At 37.8% G+C, this 25,440-nt stretch overlaps 1 protein-coding gene across 1 annotated transcript in view; it reads left to right on the top strand.

Moving 5' to 3' along the window:
• atp6v1h.L (ATPase, H+ transporting, lysosomal 50/57kDa, V1 subunit H L homeolog) overlaps positions 1-23,681 on the top strand; it is a gene marked incomplete at its 5' end in the record, with an annotated part of 49,280 nt that extends 25,599 nt beyond the window's left edge. The window contains 5 exon segments of the mRNA NM_001095840.1: positions 5,683-5,861; positions 8,191-8,316; positions 12,898-12,999; positions 16,745-16,858; positions 23,354-23,681. Coding sequence (NP_001089309.1) covers positions 5,683-5,861; positions 8,191-8,316; positions 12,898-12,999; positions 16,745-16,858; positions 23,354-23,414 — 582 coding nt within the window. The 3' untranslated portion in view covers positions 23,415-23,681.
• Positions 23,682-25,440: the final 1,759 nt, after the last annotated feature.

Below are 25,440 nucleotides of genomic sequence, written 5' to 3'. Positions count from 1 at the left end.
TGACCAGATATCGATCAGGCAGGCTAGAAAGACTTCATAGATCTCTAAGTCGGGTCCTGACTGCTCTGCATAGGCCCCTATTTTGATCCAGTCATTGGCTCAGAGGCCAAATCAGGCAAAAATAATCATTGGCTCAAGGTTCTGATCAGTAATGGGTGGCTAAAATGTGTAGATCATTCTTTATATTGTTTGTTTAATACAATTCTTCATTTACAAATTAAATTAAATTTGAGTTTATAATGGTAGCTAGAAGGGTATGTCGGACAAAGCTACAATATATTTTCCTTGCAAATAATTAAACAAATACCATTAAAGAACCGAGGTAGCTTATTTGGAGCATGGGTACTAAATATGGTGACTTTACAAAAGAAAGAGTACAAAGACTAATTCAGTTGTTCTTGTTTTGTTACCTTGAAACAGTTAAAAATGGACTTTGAATGATCCTGGCATAAAATTCATACCAAGGCTACTTCACAAACGTTTGTAAGATGTGCTGACAATAGATTTACGAGTGAATGAGAAATGCAGCATAAAAACTCCATTTATAATTTGAACAAAGTAGCACTCTCTAGGCCATCTATTGAGTACTGTAAAAGCATTTTATGTTTTCCTACAACTTCCATTACTGGCATGGTGAAAGCCTAGTTCAAATTGTAGATGGGAAGAAACAGTAGATAAAACATGTGTGCACAAAGTAAAATACTTTTGGGGAAAAAAGGCAAAATGTTTGTGTAGTAGTATGGTTTGTGTATGGTGTAGTAATGAATCTGATTATCGAGAGCTCAACTGAATTGGTCATTTTGGTCTCAATATACTTAATTTTGTAGACAAGATCTAGGATTTCAGTCGGCTGATGTCCTGCAGTTTGGAACAAACAGCATACTTGGTCTACTGCTAGCTAGCAGAGAATGTTTTTTTGCATGTATTTGCATTTTTTACAGGTTTTATAATATGGCAAAGCTGAATATGGCACATAAAAAGGATTGCATGCTTAGGGTTGTAGGACACATACGGGGGTGATTTATCAAAGGTCAAATTTTAGAGCTATGTGAGCTTTTTTAAACCTCAAATGGAAAAAACTGAAATCCGTGAGTTCGGGGTTAATAACTTCGGTAAAAAACTCAAATTGATCGAGTTTTCAAGCAAAATACACCGAAAAAAACTCGAACATCTTGAAGGCTATTAACATCTTCAAATGGTTTAAGCGACCTCTGCCATTGAGGGTGATTTATCAAAGGTCAAATTTTAGAGCTATGTGAGCTTTTTTAAACCTCAAATGGAAAAAACTGAAATCCGTGAATTCCCAAGTGCCATCAGCAGAGCATTTCCCAATGGTTTCAATGTAAAGTGGTCATAGAAAAACAAGGTAGTTTTGACCTCCTTGGTTCTGACTGTGGTCAAAACATTATGGGGGTTATTTATCAAAGGTTGTGTTTTCCATGGAAAATTTGTGTTTTCGAGGTTATTTTCTGGGTTAAAAAAAACTTTATTTTTTATATTTTGAATCCAAAAATACACAATCTAAAACCTGTCCAGGCCATGTAGAAGTCAATGGCAGAGGTCGCTTAAACCATTTGAAGATGTTAATAGCCTTCAAGATGTTCGAGTTTTTTTTTTGGTGAGAGCCCAACTGAATTGGTCATTTTGGTCTCAATATACTTAATTTTGTAGACAAGATCTAGGATAAAACGAATCCTCTGCATTCCTTCCCTGAACTGATGACCATAAGTCCCTCCTGATTTTGTTTTTATGTTATCAATTCCTGGGCATATTTTTTACTATATTTCAATAAACGTTAAGTTTTAGTATGCTCATATAGTGGGAACTTCTGGCACACATTGTGGGGTGGTGCAATTACAAGGGTCATTCTCTCTCTATATTTGTCTTTGATTATCATACAATAATTCATCAGTGCTGTACTACAATTCCTGAATCCAGCATCTAACAGTAATCATATATCCTGTGTATAAAACGATCAGTATATCATCAATGACAAGGCATCCTCACCTTAGCCTGCAGTATATAAATTTATGCCCCAATCGCTGCACACCGCAAGCGCTTGATGCTGCCTCTTAGGTGTCCAAAGTATAATAAAAAAAAGTTGGCGTGTGACTCCCCACTCCCAGATGCTTCCATTCTGATTGGTTGGGGGGCGTGGCCATAAGGGTCAATGATGACACGCGCACATAGTTATTTGAATGCGCATAACTAATGAATTCTACCCAATGCGCCTCAAGGCTGCCTCGGGCAGCAGGCAGGAAGAGCTGGAGAAAATAGTGACGTCACCCAAGTCACACACTGCAGTGCTGAGAGATCGTAGCTGCTTCAACATGAGACCACAGAGAAACCACAAGAAACGCTCAGTGATTTCTATCTACACCAGACTTTCTTTAGCAGGCTATTTCTTTTTTGCCTTTCCTTCTCCTTTAAGAGAATTACATACTGGGCAATTGCAGGTGTTGCTGCTGCCATGGTTTCTCCTTGCTAAAAAGCAGGGTCAAAATACCTAAAGGGACTCTCTCAATTGATCCCATCAAAGATGATTGTCATGTGATTCTCTCACAAAAATGTACATATGCCTGTAGTAGAACAGTATGTTGGGAAGCATATGCTGCAACACAAAAAGCTAAATGTAGCTTCTTTTCTAAACATAAACATTTAGGGATTGAGATATTTTCTATTCATATGTGTAACTAACCCCAAAATATGATTCATACATTAGCTCCATGCCTATAGCATATGTGGCATTATTGTCCACTGCCCTGATCTGAGGAAATTCTCTGCCAATGGCAGATGCTGGTTTAACAAGTGGGCATTGTTCAATTCCCAAGTGCCATCAGCAGAGCATTTCCCAATGGTTTCAATGTAAAGTGGTCATAGAAAAACAAGGTAGTTTTGACCTCCTTGGTTCTGACTGTGGTCAAAACATTATGGGGGTTATTTATCAAAGGTTGTGTTTTCCATGGAAAATTTGTGTTTTCGAGGTTATTTTCTGGGTTAAAAAAAACTTTATTTTTTAAATTTTGAATCCAAAAATACACAATCTAAAACCTGTCCAGGCCATGTAGAAGTCAATGGCAGAGGTCGCTTAAACCATTTGAAGATGTTAATAGTCTTCAAGATATTCGAGTTTTTTTCGGTGTATTTTGCTTGAAAACTCGATCAATTTGAGTTTTTTACCGAAGTTATTAACCCCGAACTCACGGATTTCAGTTTTTTCCATTTGAGGTTTAAAAAAGCTCACATAGCTCTAAAATTTGACCTTTGAAAAATCACCCCCGTATGTGTCCTACAACCCTAAGCATGCAATCCTTTTTATGTGCCATATTCAGCTTTGCCATATTATAAAACCTGTAAAAAATGCAAATACATGCAAAAAAACATTCTCTGCTAGCTAGCAGTAGACCAAGTATGCTGTTTGTTCCAAACTGCAGGACATCAGCCGACTGAAATCCTAGATCTTGTCTACAAAATTAAGTATATTGAGACCAAAATGACCAATTCAGTTGGGCTCTCACCGAAAAAAAAACTCGAACATCTTGAAGGCTATTAACATCTTCAAATGGTTTAAGCGACCTCTGCCATTGACTTCTACATGGCCTGGACAGGTTTTAGATTGTGTATTTTTGGATTCAAAATATAAAAAATAAAGTTTTTTTTAACCCAGAAAATAACCTCGAAAACACAAATTTTCCATGGAAAACACAACCTTTGATAAATAACCCCCATAATGTTTTGACCACAGTCATAACCAAGGAGGTCAAAACTACCTTGTTTTTCTATGACCACTTTACATTGAAACCATTGGGAAATGCTCTGCTGATGGCACTTGGGAATTGAACAATGCCCACTTGTTAAACCAGCATCTGCCATTGGCAGAGAATTTCCTCAGATCAGGGCAGTGGACAATAATGCCACATATGCTATAGGCATGGAGCTAATGTATGAATCATATTTTGGGGTTAGTTACACATATGAATAGAAAATATCTCAATCCCTAAATGTTTATGTTTAGAAAAGAAGCTACATTTAGCTTTTTGTGTTGCAGCATATGCTTCCCAACATACTGTTCTACTACAGGCATATGTACATTTTTGTGAGAGAATCACATGACAATCATCTTTGATGGGATCAATTGAGAGAGTCCCTTTAGGTATTTTGACCCTGCTTTTTAGCAAGGAGAAACCATGGCAGCAGCAACACCTGCAATTGCCCAGTATGTAATTCTCTTAAAGGAGAAGGAAAGGCAAAAAAGAAATAGCCTGCTAAAGAAAGTCTGGTGTAGATAGAAATCACTGAGCGTTTCTTGTGGTTTCTCTGTGGTCTCATGTTGAAGCAGCTACGATCTCTCAGCACTGCAGTGTGTGACTTGGGTGACGTCACTATTTTCTCCAGCTCTTCCTGCCTGCTGCCCGAGGCAGCCTTGAGGCGCATTGGGTAGAATTCATTAGTTATGCGCATTCAAATAACTATGTGCGCGTGTCATCATTGACCCTTATGGCCACGCCCCCCAACCAATCAGAATGGAAGCATCTGGGAGTGGGGAGTCACACGCCAACTTTTTTTTATTATACTTTGGACACCTAAGAGGCAGCATCAAGCGCTTGCGGTGTGCAGCGATTGGGGCATAAATTTATATACTGCAGGCTAAGGTGAGGATGCCTTGTCATTGATGATATACTGATCGTTTTATACACAGGATATATGATTACTGTTAGATGCTGGATTCAGGAATTGTAGTACAGCACTGATGAATTATTGTATGATAATCAAAGACAAATATAGAGAGAGAATGACCCTTGTAATTGCACCACCCCACAATGTGTGCCAGAAGTTCCCACTATATGAGCATACTAAAACTTAACGTTTATTGAAATATAGTAAAAAATATGCCCAGGAATTGATAACATAAAAACAAAATCAGGAGGGACTTATGGTCATCAGTTCAGGGAAGGAATGCAGAGGATTCGTTTTATGGATACGTGACTTCACTGATCCCACTTCCTCTGATGAATGGTGCTTGGTTAACATAGTGGTAGTCGTGAAAACATATGCTGATATGCTAGGACCGCAGTCTTAAAGCATGTTCTTGGTGCGAATAGAGTGTAAATCACCTGGCTCTAATCACTGACAGTAAAGCCTCTGCAAGCGTAAGAAGAGCCAGCCCGTAATTCACCACGCATACACACACAGATAGCGATCCCTTGATGAGCGTGCATGCTGCAGTGATTACTATTATCTAGCACACAAAGCGCTCCATTGAGGAGCGTGACTGTTACTGTGCTTGCTTTTAACAAAACGTTGTTTCCTGACTACCACTGCTCCAGCCAAATAGTATCGGCAGGATTGAGGAATTATCAGTAGTGATGCGCTCCAAAGGTCAGCGGTTTTTTTTCTTCGCGCTTGCGCAGTAAGCATAATGAAGAAACGGAAGCCTACTCTACTTCACCAAGATGGCGCCTCCGTGAATGAATATGCGAGCCAAAACGGAAGATGTATTCTACACTATAGCAATAGGAAATGTGAGTTCAAAACATAGCGTTTTAGTAGGTCTTGGGGAGTAGATTAAAGGGAGCTAGGTAATAATTTTTGCCTTTCCTTCTCCTTTAAGTATTGTGCCTTTAATTGAAAAGAACTCTACAGATTTTGTGAATGGAATGTCCAATTGTGTTATATCTGCAGAATCTATTAGAGAAATCTACAGAAAGAGAAACCCGCCAGGAGTATGCTTTAGCCATGATCCAATGCAAAGTACTCAAGCAACTGGAGAACTTGGAGCAGCAGAAGTATGACGATGAGGACATTGTTGACGATATTAAATTCCTTTTGGAAAAACTTGGTGAAAGTGTCCAGGATTTGAGGTTTGTTTTATCAGATCTCTGTATATTATTAGTTATTTAGGCTTAGTTATGCATACATTTGTACTTATGAAGAAGATTTAGGAAAGATAACCATTATAGTGAAGGACATTTTGAGTATTCTTCATATCTGACATTTAGGGGAGCTCTCTGCAGTTTTCCAGAGCAAAGTTTCCTAGCTCTCTATTTACTTGTATAGAATTTCACCATGTTTAGTAAAATTGAGTGAAAATTGAGCAATCTGTGGGGAAGGCCCATAGAGCTTGCTGTAGGGAGAACACAATGTTCTGGTTTGGGGTCTGATGGTTACCAGCTAAAGGTCAACCTCTGCTCTCTATATACTTGTTTTAGTACTTGAAATTCTCTTGCAAAGGACTGCAGCATATTTTTTTTCCCTTAATGTAGACAACTAATGAATAGATTTCCAGCCAAATATACTGAACCTTGTCTGAACTTACCTAGCAGATTCTTTTAAGTGCTTATTGAATAAAATCTTTAAATAGTCATGTGGCTGTTTGCAGTGGGAATGAATTGATCTGTTTCTTTCATCTGAGACTTTATGGTACTTTATTAAGTAGTCTCTTTGTATTCATTGCACACATATGCTCTGCACATGCTGAAACGGCAAGTTTGAGTAGCTGAAGAATTATAGTTAATTTAGTATTTTGCTCTCTGCATTTACTTAAACAGTAGGGAATAGGCTTGCTTGTATCTGTCCACTAAGTATTGCTATTGATCAACAGAATGGTCTGATGTCTTGCAGTAACAGTCTCGTGTGCTTTAACTTTTTTATCGCTGGGCTGCTTTATCTTGCTAGTACATCAGCACTGTAGCAGGACTAAATTTAGTCTAAATCATATACAGGTATAGGATCTATTATCTAGAATGCTAAGGACCTGGGGTTTCCTTTTTGTAAGTTGGATCACCATACTTTAAGGGTCATATTTATTATGCTTTGTAAAAAAAATACACCGCGCATTGCCAGACTTCGCCATGTAAAAATGGCATAACATTTTTATGCATTTTTTCTTAGTTACTTCTTCCAGAAACAATGACCAATAACGGCAACAAATCTGGCATTCGTAAAAATTACACACACCTTAAAGGACAAGGAAAGCCAAAAAAATAAAATCCCATTTTTATTTTTTTTAATAAAAAAGAAACCTATCTCCAATATACTTTAATTAAAAAATGTGTACTGATTTTATAAGAAACCTGACTGTATGCAGTGAAATTCTCCATTCATTTACTGCTGTGGATAGGAATTGTCAGATGGTCCCTAACTGCTGAGCAGGGAAACAATCATACTTATGAAGGGGCAGCCCCCGCCTTACTTACCAGCCATGCAGAATTCAAGCAGCTTTGTTTATGACGATCCCTAAGCAGCCCAGACCACACTGAGCATGTGCAGGGTCAGGGTCAGGCAAAGATGTTTAACAAAGTTACAAGATGACAGCCCCCTGTGGCCAACTTTGAAAGCATAAATCATTTGTTTGATTAGCCTTTGTGGTGCAGTAAGTTCATGTTTATGTTTATCATACAAAATACAGCATTTCTAGCCTTATTCTATTTTAGACGTTCCTTGTCCTTTAAAAAAAATTGCCATATATTTTACACAGCTTTTTACACCATGTTTTGGGGGGAATTTCATTTTATGCCCCTCCCCTAAATGTGCTAAAAATCATTCATTCAACATTAAATAAACCCTATAAACCTAGGATTGTTTTGCCACCAATATAAATTCACACGGTTTAGTACCCATAATGAACAAGTAGGTAACCCAATAGGATTGTTTTACCACCTATATTAATTAATGCAGCTTCGTTACCATAATGGGCAAATTACAGTTTTTTTTATTATTACAGTTTATTATTCGAGTCTATGGGGTATATTTATCAAAGAGTGAAGTTAGAGATCACACAGTCCGCTAGAGTGAAATACCGCCTATCCATTAATTTCTATGGGATTTTTAAAAGTGTATTTATCAATAGGTGAAAGTGAAAGTTCACCCTTTGATAAATACACCTTTAAAAATCCCATAGAAATGAATGGAGAGAGCCGATATTTCACGCTAGTGGACTGTTGTGATCTCTAACTTCACTCTTTGATAACTATACCCCTATGGGAGATGTCCTTCCCATATTTTGGAGATTTCTGAATAAAGGGCTTCCTGATAGGATGAAGCCCTTGAGGGTTCATAGTTTAATACTGATATATTTACATATTTAGGGCATTTTGAATTGTTTTCAGACTTGCAGGGAGTGGTGTATCTAAAATACCAGATTTCTTTGTATTTTTGTGTACAATCCATTCTATTCTTTCACATTTATAGTTCATTTGACGAATATAGCTCTGAGTTGAAATCCGGCAGACTGGAGTGGAGCCCAGTTCACAAATCGGAGAAATTTTGGAGGGAAAACGCAGCTCGATTAAATGAGAAGAACTACGAACTTTTAAAGTATGCTCACATTTTTCAGAAGTATTTTTTTCCATATTGCTGTATACTTCATCAGTGTTTATTGGCTTATTTAAAGGGAATTCTCACCTTCATAAATCTGTTCTCATATCGTACAAATATAAAGACTTTTTTATTTGCCTTTTAGGTTACAGTATGTTCTATATCATTCTCTAAAGAAATAAAATAATTAATAATAAATAATTGAGTTGTTAAAACTGCATAGTTAATGAATAATGTGCACGACTTTATATGTGTTTGTTATTTTTCCTGAAGCAGTTTTAGTATGGTGCAGCCATTGATTTTCTGAGACAATTTGCAATTCGTTTTTATTTTTTTACTTTTTGTGATTTTTCAGTTAGTTAGCTTTTTGTTCAGCAGCTCTCCAATTTGGTATTCTCATACCTAGTGGTGGATATGAGAATAGTGTTTAATAGTAAAAATCCAAGTCCGCTCACTCAAATCACAACTCCTTCAGTTACATTGAGTAGGAGAAACAATAGCTTATCTGAAAGCAGTTCTATTGTAAAGTGCTGGCTCTTTCTGAAAGCCCAGGATCAGGCACAATGATTTTAGATGGCTGCCTACTCACCATTATTACAGCTTGAAAAATCCATTTATTGGTTCAAGAATAACATTTTAAATGGTCGAATGAATTAAAAACTATGCCATAAAATTACAACAGATTCCCTTTAAAAGATAATTTGCGGAAAAGTCTCAATTTTGATGAGCACAATTTAAACTTAAGAAAAGTCTTGGTGTTATGCCCCCCAACTCCTGTTTTCCAATTCCTCACAAATATCATGATAATAGCTGTACTGGTTTAATGAATAGAGATATAGGAAAAACAGAAGAAACAGGAAGGTAAGAATATACAAAGAGGACATTAAGAGAAAGAGGTGAGAAAGCAATGTAAAATACAAAAGCAGTGTCAGACTGGGACACCAGGGGCCCACCCAAAAACCGTAGACCAGGGGCCCACCAAAAAAACTTAGACCAGGGGCCCACTCTCAGTACTATTATTCTTACTCTCCTCACTCAACCTCTATTTGCCTATTCTGTTTTCTTTACATATTATAATCTATTATTCCATATATTTAGCCTCTTTGTTCTCATAGAAATAGGAAATGGCCATGAAATAGGCCAAATATTTAGCAGCATGAGGGCCAACTGACACCTGGGCCCACCGGAAGTTTTCCTGATATCCTGGTAGGCCAGTCCGACACTGTACAAGAGACAAGGGCTGTGAGTTGTCATGATTAACAGATTAGCTCACCTAGTAACTATAGTAATAGTTGTCCTCAAAGGAGAAAAGGTCCAAATGTTAGTCAACCTCCCCCTGTTATATCACTTAATAATCACTTACCTGATTCCCTGGGCCAGGGGACTTCTAAGCGAGCACCATGTGCAATCTTCTTCCTGCTCCTTCATTCTTTGTCCTAGGTGTGCATGTGCAGTAGAGTGAAAGGCCGAAATTTAACCAGAAAGCTGTTTTTTCACTCTACTGTGCATGTGTTAGCCCGGGGCTATTGAAGAATGAAGAAATGGTAGAAGATAGTTGCTCCATGGTGCTCACTTAGAAGTGTCACAGGACATTGCAGTTTCTGCTAACTGGAACACCTGTATTAGGTATTAGGTAAGTGATCATAATCAGTTGGGTGCCTAATTTTTAACCACCAAATGATTTTAACCTTTCCTTCTCCTTTAATATTACATTTATAGGGAGAATTTTAATAATATGATCAAAACTAAAGCAAGTCATCAGCAATATTCCAGATGTATTTCAAGTTGTCTGATATTGCCCTAATAAAATAAGATATTTTTTTTTGTAGAAATGTGAACAGATATCTGCAGTTTTTGCAAGTTTGCCTTAAGCTCATAAAATATTTTTTTTCCAGTCAGTTCTCCTGTTTTAAATTAGGTTGTGCTTTAAACTCTGTACTTTGCCAGTTTCTGCAGATGTAATCATTCCAAGTTATCTTCAGTTGCTTGCTGTGCTTTGCCTTTAGAAGGAAGGAACCTGTTGTGCGTCATTAGTCATATTCACAAATGTTCCTCTGTGAGATTAATGCTAGCAGAGCAGTGTGTATAAAATTGAAATACTACAGCTGAAATTGTCAGTCTGACTTGGTTTTTATTTTGTGCACTTTTTTCTAAATATATAATTAGTTAGGTTGTGATTAATGATACGTGTGGTGTGTCTTTTATTATAGTTAATTAGGTTTTTCTTATCTGTTACATTGGAAGTGTTAGTATACCTTCCACAAAGTATTGAACAGAACTTGGCAGTTCCCTTCTTTATACGGAACAGAGCAGCTTCACAACTATTGTCTCTCTCTGCAGAGGTTACATGTTGATTATAATTGGTCCTTACTCTTTGTTCACTTCCGGCCAAAGAATAAAATTACAAGAATGCAACTACGTTTGCATTGGGTTAATAGAGATTCAATTAATTGGTTTATTTATGGGGCCGATTCACTAACTTCGAGTGAAGTTAAAAACTTCGAATTTCGAAGTTTTTTTTGGGCTACTTCGACCATCGAATGGGCTACTTCGACCTTCGACTACGACTTCGAATCGAAGGATTCGAGTAAAAATCGTTCGGCTTTTCGACGGCTTTTTTAAAGAGACAGTAGTCTCTTTAAAAAAAACTTCGACCCCCTAGTTCGGCAGCTAAAAGCTACCGAAGTCAATGTTAGCCTATGGGGAAGGTCCCCATAGGCTTTCCTAAGTTTTTTTGATCGAAGGATATTCCTTCGATCGTTGGATTAAAATCCTTCGAATCGTTCGATTCGAAGGATTTAATCGTTCGATCGAAGGAATAATCCTTCGATCGTACGATCGCAGTATTTGCGCTAAATCCTTCGACTTCGATATTCGAAGTTGAAGGATTTTAATTCCTAGTCGAATATCGAGGATTAATTAACCCTCGATATTCGACCCTTAGTGAATCGGCCCCTTAATGTTTAAACATTGTTAAAGTGAAGATAGACTTGAGCTGTGTCATTGAGACAATCCTGATAAATACACTGATAAAACATCTCCAGTGTCCCTTTGAAATAAATAAAACTTTACTGAAAAGAAGAAGAAATATCTATCTATGCTCAAAGTCTAATGGAAGACCTTTAGATATCACTGGAATTGAACAGACACTTTATGAAAGGCTCCGTCAATCTCTTGTGGTTTCATATTTAGTGCTCATTCATGTGATGTATTTTAGGTTTATCCAGGTCACTCTCTTTTTATCACTACTGCATAAGAGTCATTATTATTATACTTTATTTATATTTTAGCACCAGCATATTCTGCAGTGCTATAGACAGATTAAACATCATTCACATGTTCATGAAATGACGGTTGAGTTATATTTATCATTTCCTTTATTTTTTCATTACTAACCCAGTAAGTGTATTTTTTTTTATTTGTAATATTGGTGTGTACGCAGCAATCTCAGGCCATTTTGCCTGGTCATGTGCTTTTAGAAAGAGCCAGTGCTGCACTATGGAACTGCTTTCTGACAGGCTATTGTTGCTCCTACTCGATGTAACTGAAGGAGTCGCAGTGGGACATGGGTTTTTTACTACTGAGTGATGTTCTTATACCAAGGAGCTGTTTTCTTGTGTCAGGAAGCTGTTATCTGGTTACCTTCTCATTGTTCTGCTGGGAGGGGGAAAGTGAGGGGGTGATATCACTCCAAATTAGGGTGGTGGCAGAAGTCGCCCGAAGTTTCCTCGTGAGGCATTCTAGCCAGCGGGAAGGCATTTCGTGGAGATTAGTCGTCCGAAGAAGATGCATATTGTCCATGGGTGACTAATCTCCCCAAGTAGCAGCCTGTGCCACCACCTTTACAACTGATTGAGCCGGAGTGGGACCTGGATTTTGACTGCTAAGTGCTGTTCTTATATCAGGGATCTGTTATCTTGTGTCAGGAAGCTGTTATTTGGTTACCTTCCCATTTTTCTGCTGGGAGGGGGAAAGGAAGGGGGTGATATCACTCCAAGTTAGGGTGGTGGCAGATGTGGCTACTCGGGGAGGTTATTTACCCATCGACTAATCTCCCTGAAATGCCTTCCCGCCAGCTACAATGTTAATCGCCGGCGGAATGGCACTTGGATCACCCAAAGTTTCCTCGTGAGGCATTCTAGCCAGCGGGAAAGCATTTCGGGGAGATTAGTCGCCTGAAGAAGAGGCAATTTGTCGATGGGTGACTAATCTCTCCAAGTAGCCACGTCTGCCACCACCCTTACAGTGCAGCAGTAAAGAGTGACTGAAGTTTATCAGAGCACAAGTCACATAACTGGGGGCACCTGGGAATCTGGCAATATGTCTAGCCCCATGTCAGAAATTGAATATAAAAAAAATGTCAGTGCAGAATTCTGCTAAAGCAGAAGGGTTTTGAAAGACAGTATCTCTTTAAGTAAGGATTAGAATGAGAAAACATGTGGTTCTGGAAAACAGAGGTAGTGCTCTCTAGTGGTTTTTGTTTTCCTTGAAATAGAAAGTTTTTATTCAAGAATGTTTTAAGTTGTTTTTAATACAATTTCATTGTTTGTGCATTAACTCATGCTTTGTCATACATTTCAGAATCCTAACCAAACTTCTGGAAGTCTCGGATGACCCTCAAGTCCTGGCTGTAGCTGCCCATGATATAGGGGAATATGTACGCCATTACCCCAGAGGAAAGAGGCAAGTAGCCTTTACTGTCCGAAACAAACACTTTGTTAATGCTATAATTAATGTGTCCATGATTTTATTGAAGGTGAATATTTGTTTTTATTTCAATCGAAGTTATTTTTTAATTATCTAATCCGTAGACGCTCTTTAAACGATTGGTATTTAGTAGTGATTCAAATTTCTCTCTCTTGACTAAAATGCTTTTCCTGGAACACTCTTCCTCCCGTTCTTCCTTTTTTTCCGTTTCTATAAACAACGTGTTCTCAAAACCTTTTTTATACCCTCCGTTCCTACCGTTATTCTTGCATCCCTGCATATATGCTTTCAAGCGCTTCTATTTAATCTTTTGATCTTAAGATCACATCTTAGTATTGCTATGGTTACTTATAGTTAAGCACTGTATTGTTAACCCTAGTATGGTCCCTAGCAGAAATACCAAACCAATTCAAATTAAATCTCAGATTCTTCTCTGCTGGTTTTGTTTAAAAGAGGAAAAATGAACGCTTGGAAGCTTGTTTATGGCAATAGCATTATTTTTTTTATAAACCGTTACCACTAACACAACGGGATCAGTTGTTTTACATGCGTAACTAAACAATAAAAATTAGAACAAAATACCACATTGCCATTTATTTTTTATCTCATCTTTATCATCATCATTTATTTATATAGCGCTGTCAAGATATGCAGTACTTTACTGCAGTCATAGCAAACAGGGAATAAATGGTGGATAACAAACAAGGATTACAGAGTACAATAGGGTTAGAAGGACCTAGAGATTAGAGTTTACAAATTAAAGGTTAGGGTACAATTGAGACATTAGGATTATATAAACACTTTGTCATTTTTGATACAGCAATGATTAATTAAGGTACATCGAATAAGCCTCTTTAAACAGGTGGGTCTTTAAGGAGCGCTTGAAAGTTTGGAAATAAGGAGAAAGTCTGACAGCTTGTGGCAGAGAGTTCCAGAGAAAAGCAGAAGCCCGAGAGAAGTCTTGTAGACGAGAATGGGCAGAAGTGATCAGAGGAGAAGTGAGGCAAAGATCAGAAGCAGAGCGAAGGTTTCCTGAAGGAGTGTATTTGGAGATTAGAGATGAAATATAGGGAGGGGTTTCATTATTAAGGGCCTTGAATGTGAGTGTAAGTAATTTGAATTTGATTCTAGAAGAGATTGGGAGCCAGTGAAGGGACATACATATGGGAGCAGCTGATGTTGAGCGGCGAGCTAGATGAATGAGTCTAGCGGCCGCGTTTAGAACAGATTGGAGTTGTGAATGGTGACTTGTTGGAATACCTGTGAGGAGTAAGTTGCAGTAATCAAGGCGGGAGATGATAAGAGACTGAATCACTGTTTTAGTTGATTCTGAACTGAGCTATGGTCGTATTCGAGCAATGTTGCACAGTTGAATACGGCAAGATTTTGCAAGTGTTTGAATGTGTGGTGAAAAAGACACATGTGAGTCTAAGATAACTCCTAGGCAGCGTGCCTGTGTGGTGGAATGAAAGGTGGTGTTGTTTACGGTGAGTGATATCTGAGGGGCAGGGGAAGATCTTGGAGGGAATATAATGAGTTCTGTTTTTGAAAGGTTCAGTTTCAGGTGGCGCTGTGACATCCAGGAGGAGACAGCAGAGAGACAGTCTGTGACTTGGGAAAGGACAGAATTAGAAAGATCAGGAGTAGACAAGTAGAGTTGGGTGTCATCAGCATAAAGGTGATACTGAAGTCCAAATGACTGAATAAGTTTTCCTAATGAAGTTGTATAGAGCGAGAACAGCAGGGGGCTGTTATCAATGTTGTTCACAGTCGTTGTTGAAGAATGGGAGAACAAATAGAATCATTCATTGAGAGATTTCTAAGAATTCTTTCGATGAAGTTCCATTCATAGAAATTATAACTTCTGGGAAATTATTCAATTTGTGCCTTTTTTCCATATACAAATGCTCTACATGATCTCTCTGTTCAGATTAGACAACTTTCAAATGTGTATATGCGACTGTTTTGCTTTAGGGGGCTGTTTAGGCTACTTAGGTTCTGTATACATTTGTCTTTTCTGTTTTACTTATTTATTTATTTATGCATACATTAGCATAACTTATGTCCATTGTGGGAGGTTTGGGTTGGGAGAAGGGTGCGACCTTTAATAAATATCAGTGGGAGGCAGTGGAAGACTTTATTTCCAATCAGTTAAGGTGGCCATACAGGGGCAGATTAAAGCTGCCGATATCGGTCTTTTAGACAGATTCGGCAGCTTATCTGCTCGTGTGTGGTGCCTTCTAACTGGTCCCCCGATCAATATCAGGCCAAAAATCAGCCAGATATCAATCGGGGAGAAAATTCAGATTAACCCGTTATATAACCTTGCCGTTAGTTAGAATATGAGGTTAAGATTCACTCGTTTGGCGACCTCTTATATTGCATGGCCACCTTTAGATTGTGATCCAATGTCTTGTTCTATTTCCTGCCATTTATCATTTACTTATGCTGGCTATATTTGTATATATTGTGTTGGTACATGAATCCTGGTGGGTGAGCCAAAGCCCTTCTTCAATTCCTGCTTTTTCAATCAGTTCAGACGGTCACAGCAGAATTATCAATTCATTCGCATCCAGCCACCTTTAGTAGACTGAATCCCTGTAGACTAATGTCACATATATCATTTGTCTACATTTAGATCCCACTGCTATATTCAGAGAATTATCTGACTTTAAAATTGCACTTTTTTTACTAGTTTGCCAATAGGCTATTGAGTTACTGTATGTAAAGTATACTTTTTTCTTTTTTGTTATGGAAAAGCTGTACCATGTTCTTATCCTTAGTAAAGTATTGGCCAGCCTATAATTTATATCTATTAAGCCTGAATGTTCATCTTATATATTACATTTTTTACATTGCATATTACTTTACATATTTATTCATTTTGTATGAATCAGTTTTTGGTCCTGACATTTTCAGTAAGTAAACGAGGGTTTCAAAACTTAAACCAGGCGTTCACATACCTCTAAAATGTCCTGCTTTTTACAGGACCATCCAGCTTTCATTGCACAACCTACTGGCCCAGATCATTGTCTACATTTGCTGCATGCTCCTCTTCTCTTCTGATCTGGCTGCAGATGACATGCAGTTATGAGTAAGATGCTGCAGGCATCATCTGTAATAGACTTTCGAGTTGTCTTTAAAGGAATGTTGAAGTGACTATGTTTATTGCTAGCAGGCAACCATAAACAGGTACTGTACTGCCTCCCATGCACAGCAGCCTTATGCAGTTTTAGTTATACCCTATGTCCACTCAAACCTTAACTCCAGAGGGACCTGCACCATCTTGGTACCCTGCACAAAACATTAAGTGCACTCCCCAGGGTCAGTACTATTTGTGCACATGCGCAAAAGTCATCTATGTGCATGGTGTTTCCAGGGCAGGGAGAGGACAAAGAAATCTCAGAAAGGCTGTTAACAAAACCAATTTTTTTACAATTGTAACATTCTTGAACCCTTTCTTATAGTAATCAATATAACATAATGGATTTCAGGGTCCCTTATGACTGGTTCTTGTACAGTTGTGACCTCTTCCCCCCACCCCCCCATTGGCTGCCTTTTTTTTATTAAGAACTGATAATGATATTATAATATTTACACATTACATTGGGCTGCTGTTTATGAGAAGCTTTACCGTATCTAATAATAAATATCTAATGAAATGAAATCAGCCATGTATTGATATGTTGAAATCTGACCTATATGTCTTCTTGTCTTGCAGGGTGATTGAACAGTTGGATGGGAAGCAGCTGGTAATGAACCACATGCATCATGAAGATCAGCAGGTCCGCTATAACGCGTTGCTGGCCGTCCAAAAGTTGATGGTCCATAACTGGTAAGAACCTTCCCAATACCAAAAATTCTTGAATAGTTTACAATTAATAGCCAATATTTTGATTCCATGACAATAGTCTATAATAGATATGAAAAACATATTTTAATTAAATCAAAATTTAACGAGTGAATTTATGTATGTTGTACAAAAAAAAAAAAACCCCATGTGGAATGGTAATAAATATAATATCTGACAATGTTATAAGATCATGCAAGACAATAGTGGGATCCCATTACAGGTATGGGGCCTTTTATCCGGTCCCATACCTGTACTAGATGTGCATCCTAACCCAATATACTGCCTGAATAAATATATAATGTATAGTTTTCACTCTGTTGCTTGATGTATTTTCTTTTTGTACCATTTGTGTCTCGGCCCAGTGGTAGGATATGTAATATGAATGACTTCAGCTATCCAAAATCCATAAACCTTTTATCTTTCCTACTGTATATACAGTATCTGTCTCACCTGCCGAGTGATGAGACTGTATGGGTTGTAGGTTTTTTATTTATTTATTTTTTCTTGATCAACCATCTGCTATAGCTAAAATGCGATTTCATTGGCAAGAATGCAAAACTGCCCATTTGAAAGGTATTAAAAAAAAAAAAAAAAACTCCACTGCAAATCATTTAGAGAACAGACAAAGCTGTATTTGGGAGTGGCAAGCAATGATAGGGTTTGGCAAATACTACTTTGTTGCATGAATCTCTGACAAAAACAGAACCATTCCCATCACTTTATAAACATCATTTCCACTTGTTCATAGCTCCGTGCATTTACTACAGGGCTGACAAAAGCTTTGTTATTATCAGTCCTTATACAGTATGTGTTGTTCAGTGATCAGAAAGTAGGCTCCTAATGTGTTTTCAGAAGTGATTCTCTCCCTTTATCACATGCCGGCGGGTGCTGTTGTAGTTACCAAGATGGAACTGTCACAAAAGCTTCTTGATATGAAGCAGAGATAATTGTATAATAGGCTGTCATTTGCAAGATATGATCGGATCATTCCATCTTTCATTATAATATTTTCCATTTAAGCTTATTCCATTATTATCTCACACTAGCCTCATTCCACCGGAATGTATATTCTCCCTCATGCTTTTCAAATACCATCTTTTAATATATTGTAATCATCTTCCATTTGTTTAGCATCTGCTAACTCTCTTCTTAGGTTATGATGTAAAATCTTGAGCTCTTTGGTGTGTATGTATACAGTATATATATATATATATATATATATATATATATATATATATATATATATATATATATATATATATATATATATATATATATATATATATATATATATATATATATATATATATATATATATTGTATATATGTAACATGTTGCTGTTATGTTCTTGGAGTGTGTGTGTATGTTCTGTATGTGAGTTGTGGAGGAAAGTTTAGTGGTCCTTCAGGACATCAAGCAGTTATCAAAATGTGTTCCTTCTGCATCCTACCCCATTTGTAGGTCTCCATGCGCAGCTAGAGTGCTGGCCTTTAATGTTTGTGTTCTGTACGTTTTTGGCGGGCAAAGGGCATACATAATAAACAGACATTTGGATCTTGTCAAATAGCTCTTGCCTTTGCAGAGCACAGGCATGTGATATGAATGTAGCTTCAATAATAGTGTTCAAATACAGGTATGGGACCTGTATCCAGAATGCGTGGGACCTGGAGCACCCTTTAAAATAGGTATGCACCGAATCCAGGATTCGGTTCGGGATTCGGCCAAGAGTCGGCCTTTTTCAGCAGGATTTGGATTCGGCCGAATCCTTGTGCCTGGCCTAACTGAATCCGAATCCTAATTTGCATATGCAAATTGTGGGGAGGGCGGGATTACACGGGACTTGTTACAAAACAAAGAAGTAAACCAATTTTTTTACACTTTTTCCTTTCCCGCCCCTAATTTGCATATGCAAATTAGGATTCGGGTTCGGTACTCTGCCAAATATTGCAAGATGGATTTGGGGATTCGGCCGAATCCAAAATAGTGGATTCAGTGCATCCCTACTTTAAAATGTCATTAACAACTGTACATGTGGCTGCTTCCACTTATTTATTTTATATACTGTATAATGTTGTGTGGCATTTGCCTGTTGCTACTCAAGGCACAAGTAGGGTTGCCACCTTTTTGCAAAAAAATATGGCCTTCCTATATATTTAGATTTTTTTCCCTATTAATAACATTGGGGTCTAGTATAATTTTTAAATTAAATAAGTTAATACTGGCCAGGTGGCAAACCTACGCACAAGGTGCAGCATGCTGTGGCTCAAACAAGCTCTACGTATACTGAATACATAGATATGGAACCTGTTATCCAAAATGCTTGGGACCTGCATTTTTCCGGATTTTTTGGTAATTTGGATCTGTGTACCTTAAGTCTACCAGTAAATCCTTTACACATTAAATAAACCCAATAGGCTGTTTTTGCTTACAATAAGGATTAATTATACCTTAGTCTGGATCAACTACAAGCTACTGTTTTATAATTACAAAGAAAAACTCAATCATTTTTGACAATTTGGAGTATTTTAATAAAATGGAGTCTATAGGAGAAAGCCTTTTTGTAATTCAGAGCATTCTTGATCACTAACTTTATTGGATTCAGTGGGGCTTTTTTGCTCAGATCTTAATGGAGGTTTTTGATAGTGACATATTGTGGTACGAAGGTACAGAATGAGTTTGACACTTGATGTATCTGTTAAAACATGGGTCCCCAACCTTTTTTTTTTTTTTTTTAACCTGTGAGCCACATTCCAAAGTAAAAAGAGTTGGGGAGCGATACAGACATAAAAAAGTTCCTGGAGGTGCAAAATAAAGGATAAGATTGGCTATTCAGTCAGCCTACAGGAGGCTCTGTTTGGCCATAAATCTGTTTTTTATGCAACCAAAACTTGCCGCCATGAACTGAAAAACAAGCTCCTGTCCGAGGTCACTGGGAGCAACATCCAAGGGGTTGGTGAGCAACATGTTGCTCATGAGCCACTGGTTGGGGATCACTGAGTTAGAGCTTAGTATAGATTTCTTCTTTTTTGTGGCATTGCAGAGAACATGTATTGGAAAAGGGAAAAAATGCAGACTGGTGACGACTATATTGTGGCATTGAATGAGCTATGATGACTCTTGCCTATAGATGCAGAACAGATTTGGAAACCCAAATTTGCCATTTCAATTTAATGCGGAATTATAAAATCATTGGCTGTTCTACCATGATGGATGAATTCACCAAATTGCCATAGTAGGTGGTTATCAGGCAGAATAATGACACTCATAGAAATAAAGCTGTATTGTCTATGTTGTACATATACAGTATGTTACGGTTATCTTTGACTGGATAAGCCCATTCCATCTGCGTGCCGGTCAATTCTTTCTTCAAATGCGCTTTTTGTTTTTCTCCCTCCCGCTGGTTTCTCTGTATTGTTCATTTCAAACCTCAGAGGGTTAGGTTTGTTTAGAGAGTTAAACCACACAGTGCCCATGAGATGAGTGGTAATTTGATTTTGTTATCTAGAGAGTGAGCAGAAGGACAGTTCTCAGAATGGACTTTTGATTAGAGGCAAGTGCTCGCTTCACTGGGGAGATGAACCATGGATAAAAGGAGCCTTTTGCCCTCACTGTTTTCAAAGGTCACCCAACTAGAAGAACATCAGGGAGAGATGGATTTAATGTACATTTTTTTTTTCCCTAAAAGAGATGTTGCATTATCTCACCAAAGGAAACAACAGCTGGCTATTTTATTTGGTGGACAGACAGGCTCTGTTTCGAGGGATTTAACCCCTCGAAATTCGACCCTTGATGAATTTGCCCCCAGGTCTACTAGAAAATCATGTAAACATGAAATAAACCCAATAGGCTGGTTCTGCTTCCAATTGGATCAAGTACAAGTTACTGTTTTGTTATTACAGAGAAAAAGGCAATCAGTTTTAAAAATCGGGATTATTTGATTATAATGGAGTCTACGGTAGACAGCCTTTCCGTAATTTGGAGCTTTCTGGATAACGGGTTTCCAGATAACAGATCCCATACCTGTACTAAGCAAAAAAGTTTGGCAAAAGTATCAAATTCAAATTTGGGTTTTCATTTGAATGTTCCAAATTTTTTTCTAAAAAAGCTGGCAAGTTCATGCAGAAGTCAATGGGAGAGATATTTTAAAATTTCAAGCAATATTTCAATTGGAGTTTTTGAGATTAATTCATTGAAAATAAAGGGTACAGTGTGATTTTGCTGCAATCAAGTCTTTAAGTATCTAAGTTTTCTTAAGTGCACAAGTTTTCTAGTTTTTTGTAATTCGGTAAAAATTGAAAATTTGAATTTTGATAAATTTGCCCCTACGTCTGAAACATTTAGGGTCCACCCTGCCCAGAATCATTTCACTGTAGGACAGCTCGGAAAGTCCTGAAACCCCAGTTCTAGTAGCTCAATTTATGATATTTATAAGCATTTAAAATTATGGAGCTAACTTATGAAAATTTAAACTGTAAATTCCTGAAGGATTCCTAACAGTTCAATTAGGGATGCACCGGATCCTGGATTTGGTTCAGGAATCAGCCAAGTCCAAGCTATTTTTATCAGGATTCAACCTAATCCAAGAGCCTGGCCAAACTGAATCTGAACCCTATATAACTGGCATAAATCGTCGCATTGCATGCGCATTGAGTACTGGTGCCCGTAAGAAGTGTTTGGATTTGGTTCGGAATTCTGAGGAATCCGTACCCCAGGATTCAGGGATTCAGCCGAAACTCTGAAAAGCCGTATTATAGGGTACATCCCTATAATGATACTTTGAATTATATAAAAAAAATTATTATTAAAATTCTTTATTATTGGTGGTATATATCAGAGGCAGCACTGAAACCTACTGATTCCGAAGTCCTTAAAGTAGAAGTAAATCTTAACTGAATAATCTAGAATTGTTGCACATTATGGGGGTTATTTATCAAGGTCCGAACTTATCTCAATATCGGCTGCTACAAACTCCGATTTAACCCCTTCGGGTTTTTAAAGCTGCTTTATTATTATATTTTCCCCAAAATTTGCTTTGCGGGAAAAGCTCAGATTTTCACATTTTTTTCGTGAATTTTCCCCGAATTTTTCTGAGTTTTCATCCGAAAGCCCACGAAAACATCGTGAAATTGCCCGAAACCCCCGACACAACCAAAAATCAATGGGACTGTTCCCATTGACTTTTATGCAACCTCGACAGGTTTGAGAGGCCGTGTTTATATATGCGGGCTTTTTAGCCCTCGGGGTTTAATAAATTCCGAAAAATTCGTGATTTTTTTAAAAGTCCGATTTTATATATAAAAAAAAAAATCATGAATTTTTCGGATTTCGCGGAATTAGGTATTCGGAGCTTAGTAAATAACTCCCTATGTTTTGGGCTTCTGTACCAGCCCAAGGCAATCACAGCCCTTTAGCAGTAAAGATCTGTGTCTCCAAAGATGCCCCAGTAGCTCCCCATCTTCTTTTCTACTGATTCACTGCACATGCTCTGTGCTGCTGTCACTTACTGAGCTTAGGGACCCACTCACAATATACAGTACACATAGAATAGAAATGTCACAGTAGAAGGCTGAATAGTAATTAATACAGATAATTACTACATGGCAGCTCAGAAACCAGTGCAACTAGCATCAGAATTTAATAATCTGCCCTGTAGCATCATCTTATATTACAGGCTAACCTAATTTTCTGACACACCAATTAGACCGCTCCCAGCTTACCCCGCACACACTGCTTCGTGTGCTCCTTTTTGGGTGCTCTGTCCGCAGCGTCCCCACCGCTTATCTCACACCAGAACCAAAGAAGGAGACGGCACTCCATTCAAGGAGAAGGCAGGTTTATTACAGATCCCACAGGGATCTTGCGCCCTACGCGTTTCGGGACTCAATCCCTTAACCATATGATTAAGGGATTGTGTCCCGAAATGCGTAGGGCGTGAGATGCCTGTGGGATCTGTAATAAACCTGCCTTCTCCTTGAATGGAGTGCCGTCTCCTTCTTTGGTTCTGGTAACCTAATTTTCTGCTTGATAATTTGCGCTGAGCCCTAAATTTAGTTTCTCAACAGCTTCTCAGAGCCCACTGAGCATGTTAGTGTCGCAGACACTTTCCAAGATGGTGACTTCCTGTGAAAAGTTTTGAAGTCCTGGATCATTGTTGCTATTGAGAAGCTGAAACTTTAGGCTGGTGCAATAAGGTTATTATATAAAATATGGCATTTAAGCCATATTTATTTTAAGGGTTTAGTTCTCTTTTAATTAAGAACAAGCGTTGTGTTAAATTCAAGGCAATGCTCTTCTCTGTAGGAACTGCCAAATCAGCGTAAGTAATTTTCTACAGTTATAAATAATTTTATATTTTGAAAATGTGAGCCACATCTGGGAACTTTTTTTTGTCAGAAATCTAATTTAAAATATCCTGAATCATAGCAGATGGACATCATTTTCCTAATTGTACTAATCAGAACTGTTGTGTCTTTCAGGGAATATCTTGGAAAGCAGCTTCAGTCAGAACAAGCTCCTGCAGTTGCTGCAAGAAGTTAAATCGCAATTTGTTCACTTTGCACAAGTGGCTTCCGTGTCCAATGTATTATCATCTTGTCCTTCGTGAAATGTTTGTTTTATTTTTTTTTTCTATAAAAACAGTATATTGCTTGCTTTGGTCATTGTAAAAGTTTAGTTCCATGTAAAAACCAGGGAATGGGGTGGGAGGGGACATAAATTGAGTGTGTTCTAAAAAGAAGTGATTTAGACTGTATTATCTGTAATTTATTGTTAACAGAAAACATTAAAATTAAATACATTCCTTAACAGGTAACATGGACTCTAGGTTTTTTTTTTCCTTACGGATGCTATAACTTATAAATATTTGGCAGAGGGACTTATGTCTTTAGCACATATTGAACAAAATGAAAGAAAACGATTCAATATCATGAGACAACTTCTGTTTATATATAAGATATGTTTTTACAGTAATTGCCACACAAACTGGATAGATTTAAATGTTTCCATTGGGACATATCCCTCCCTTAAAGGGAATGTCAACCAAAAATAATTTTGCCTAATAAAAGAAAGCAGCTTTGCAATTTACATTCATTACAAATTTCCTATGGTTTTTAAGATACGTCTATATGTATTGCTATTAAAATCAGTGTTTGTCTGTCCCTCTGTCCTGATGGCTCAGACTGTTGATACAATATAAGACAAGGCAGCTGATTAACAGACCTGTCTGTGCTGGGGTACTAAGACTTTTGCAACATTGTTTAAAAAGCATTCGTCAGGACAAATTTCTACTTTCAATAGCAATTGTTGTTACAAACAATTTTAAAAGCACTGAACATTTTAAATAAATGTATATTGGAAAGCTGCTTAGAATTATGTTCTTTTGTATTGGGGAGATTTTTATTTTGGGTTTGACTTGCCTTTTAAGAGTCCAACAAGCAGGGTTTAAAGGAGAAATTAAAAAGAAAGGTGTGTTTTATATACTGAACTTAAAGGAGAAGGAAAGTCTGTTTGCACTTGGGGGGGGTGCCAAATGTTAGGCACCCCCAGGTGATTGTATTTACTTACCTGAAACCCCGGGCCAGTGCTCCTATCAGCAGAAAACTGCACCGGCCCGGGGTTATACCAGTGAGCACCACGGAGAGTTCTTCTTCTTGTTTCCTCTTTCTTCACGCGGTTGTGCATACGCAGTATAACGAAAAACAGAACTGGCTATTTTGCTCCACTGCACAAGCGTTTGCCCCGGGAAATTTAAAGAAGAAGAAGAAGCCAGAAGAAGATCTCTCCGTGGTGCTCGCTAGAAAAACCCCGGCCCGCTGCAGTTTTCTGCCAATAGGAGCACTGGCCCGGGGTTTCCGGTAAGTAAATACAATCACTTGGGGGTGCCTAACATTTGGCACCCCAAGTGCAAAACAGACTTTCCTTCTCCTTTAGTGCACCAGCCTAGATGTTCAGCTGCCCTATAACAATAATGATCCAAGCCTGCAGATTTTAGATATTGTTAAGCCATCTTTTCAGTGTCGGTGACACTTCATGGTGTTCAGTATGTTCTGGACAGCTACTGTAAATGTAGGGGTCATAGCAAATCATCAAACAGAAAATGAAGTTCTCCTGTCAGAGAATCTAATGTGACAGAGGTATTTATTAAAATATGATGCAGAATTTACTGGTTTCTTAGCTCTAAGTTAATTGCTAATCAGAAGTTTTGTATTAAAGGTTTTCGAGTTTTTACAAAAAAAAAGGAAAACCACAAATTTTTTGAGATTAATGGAAAAAATAGAAATGTAATTGTTATTAAATACTCCCTATTAGTTAAAGATGGGAGAGAATAAACTAGCTTCAGATGAGCAAAACTATCCAGGAGGGAATCCTTTCTGGGAAGGAAAATGAAAGAAATGTTGTGTACTATTGTCCAGTCTTAGTTTTATAAACTCACCATCACTATGGGCCCAGACGTGCATGTAGATTGTGGTAGGACCAGGCAGCAATAGACAAAGTGCAATGTTTGTGGATTATGGAGGTTAGAGCACTGAATATGCAGAGATACTTGACACCTGACTGGTGACAT

This window comes from Xenopus laevis, chromosome 6L (assembly GCF_017654675.1).
Source record: "Xenopus laevis strain J_2021 chromosome 6L, Xenopus_laevis_v10.1, whole genome shotgun sequence".
Taxonomy (NCBI): domain Eukaryota; kingdom Metazoa; phylum Chordata; class Amphibia; order Anura; family Pipidae; genus Xenopus; species Xenopus laevis.
The sequence above is the reverse complement of the archived record's forward strand: the minus strand, read 5'-3'. Positions and strand labels throughout refer to the sequence as shown.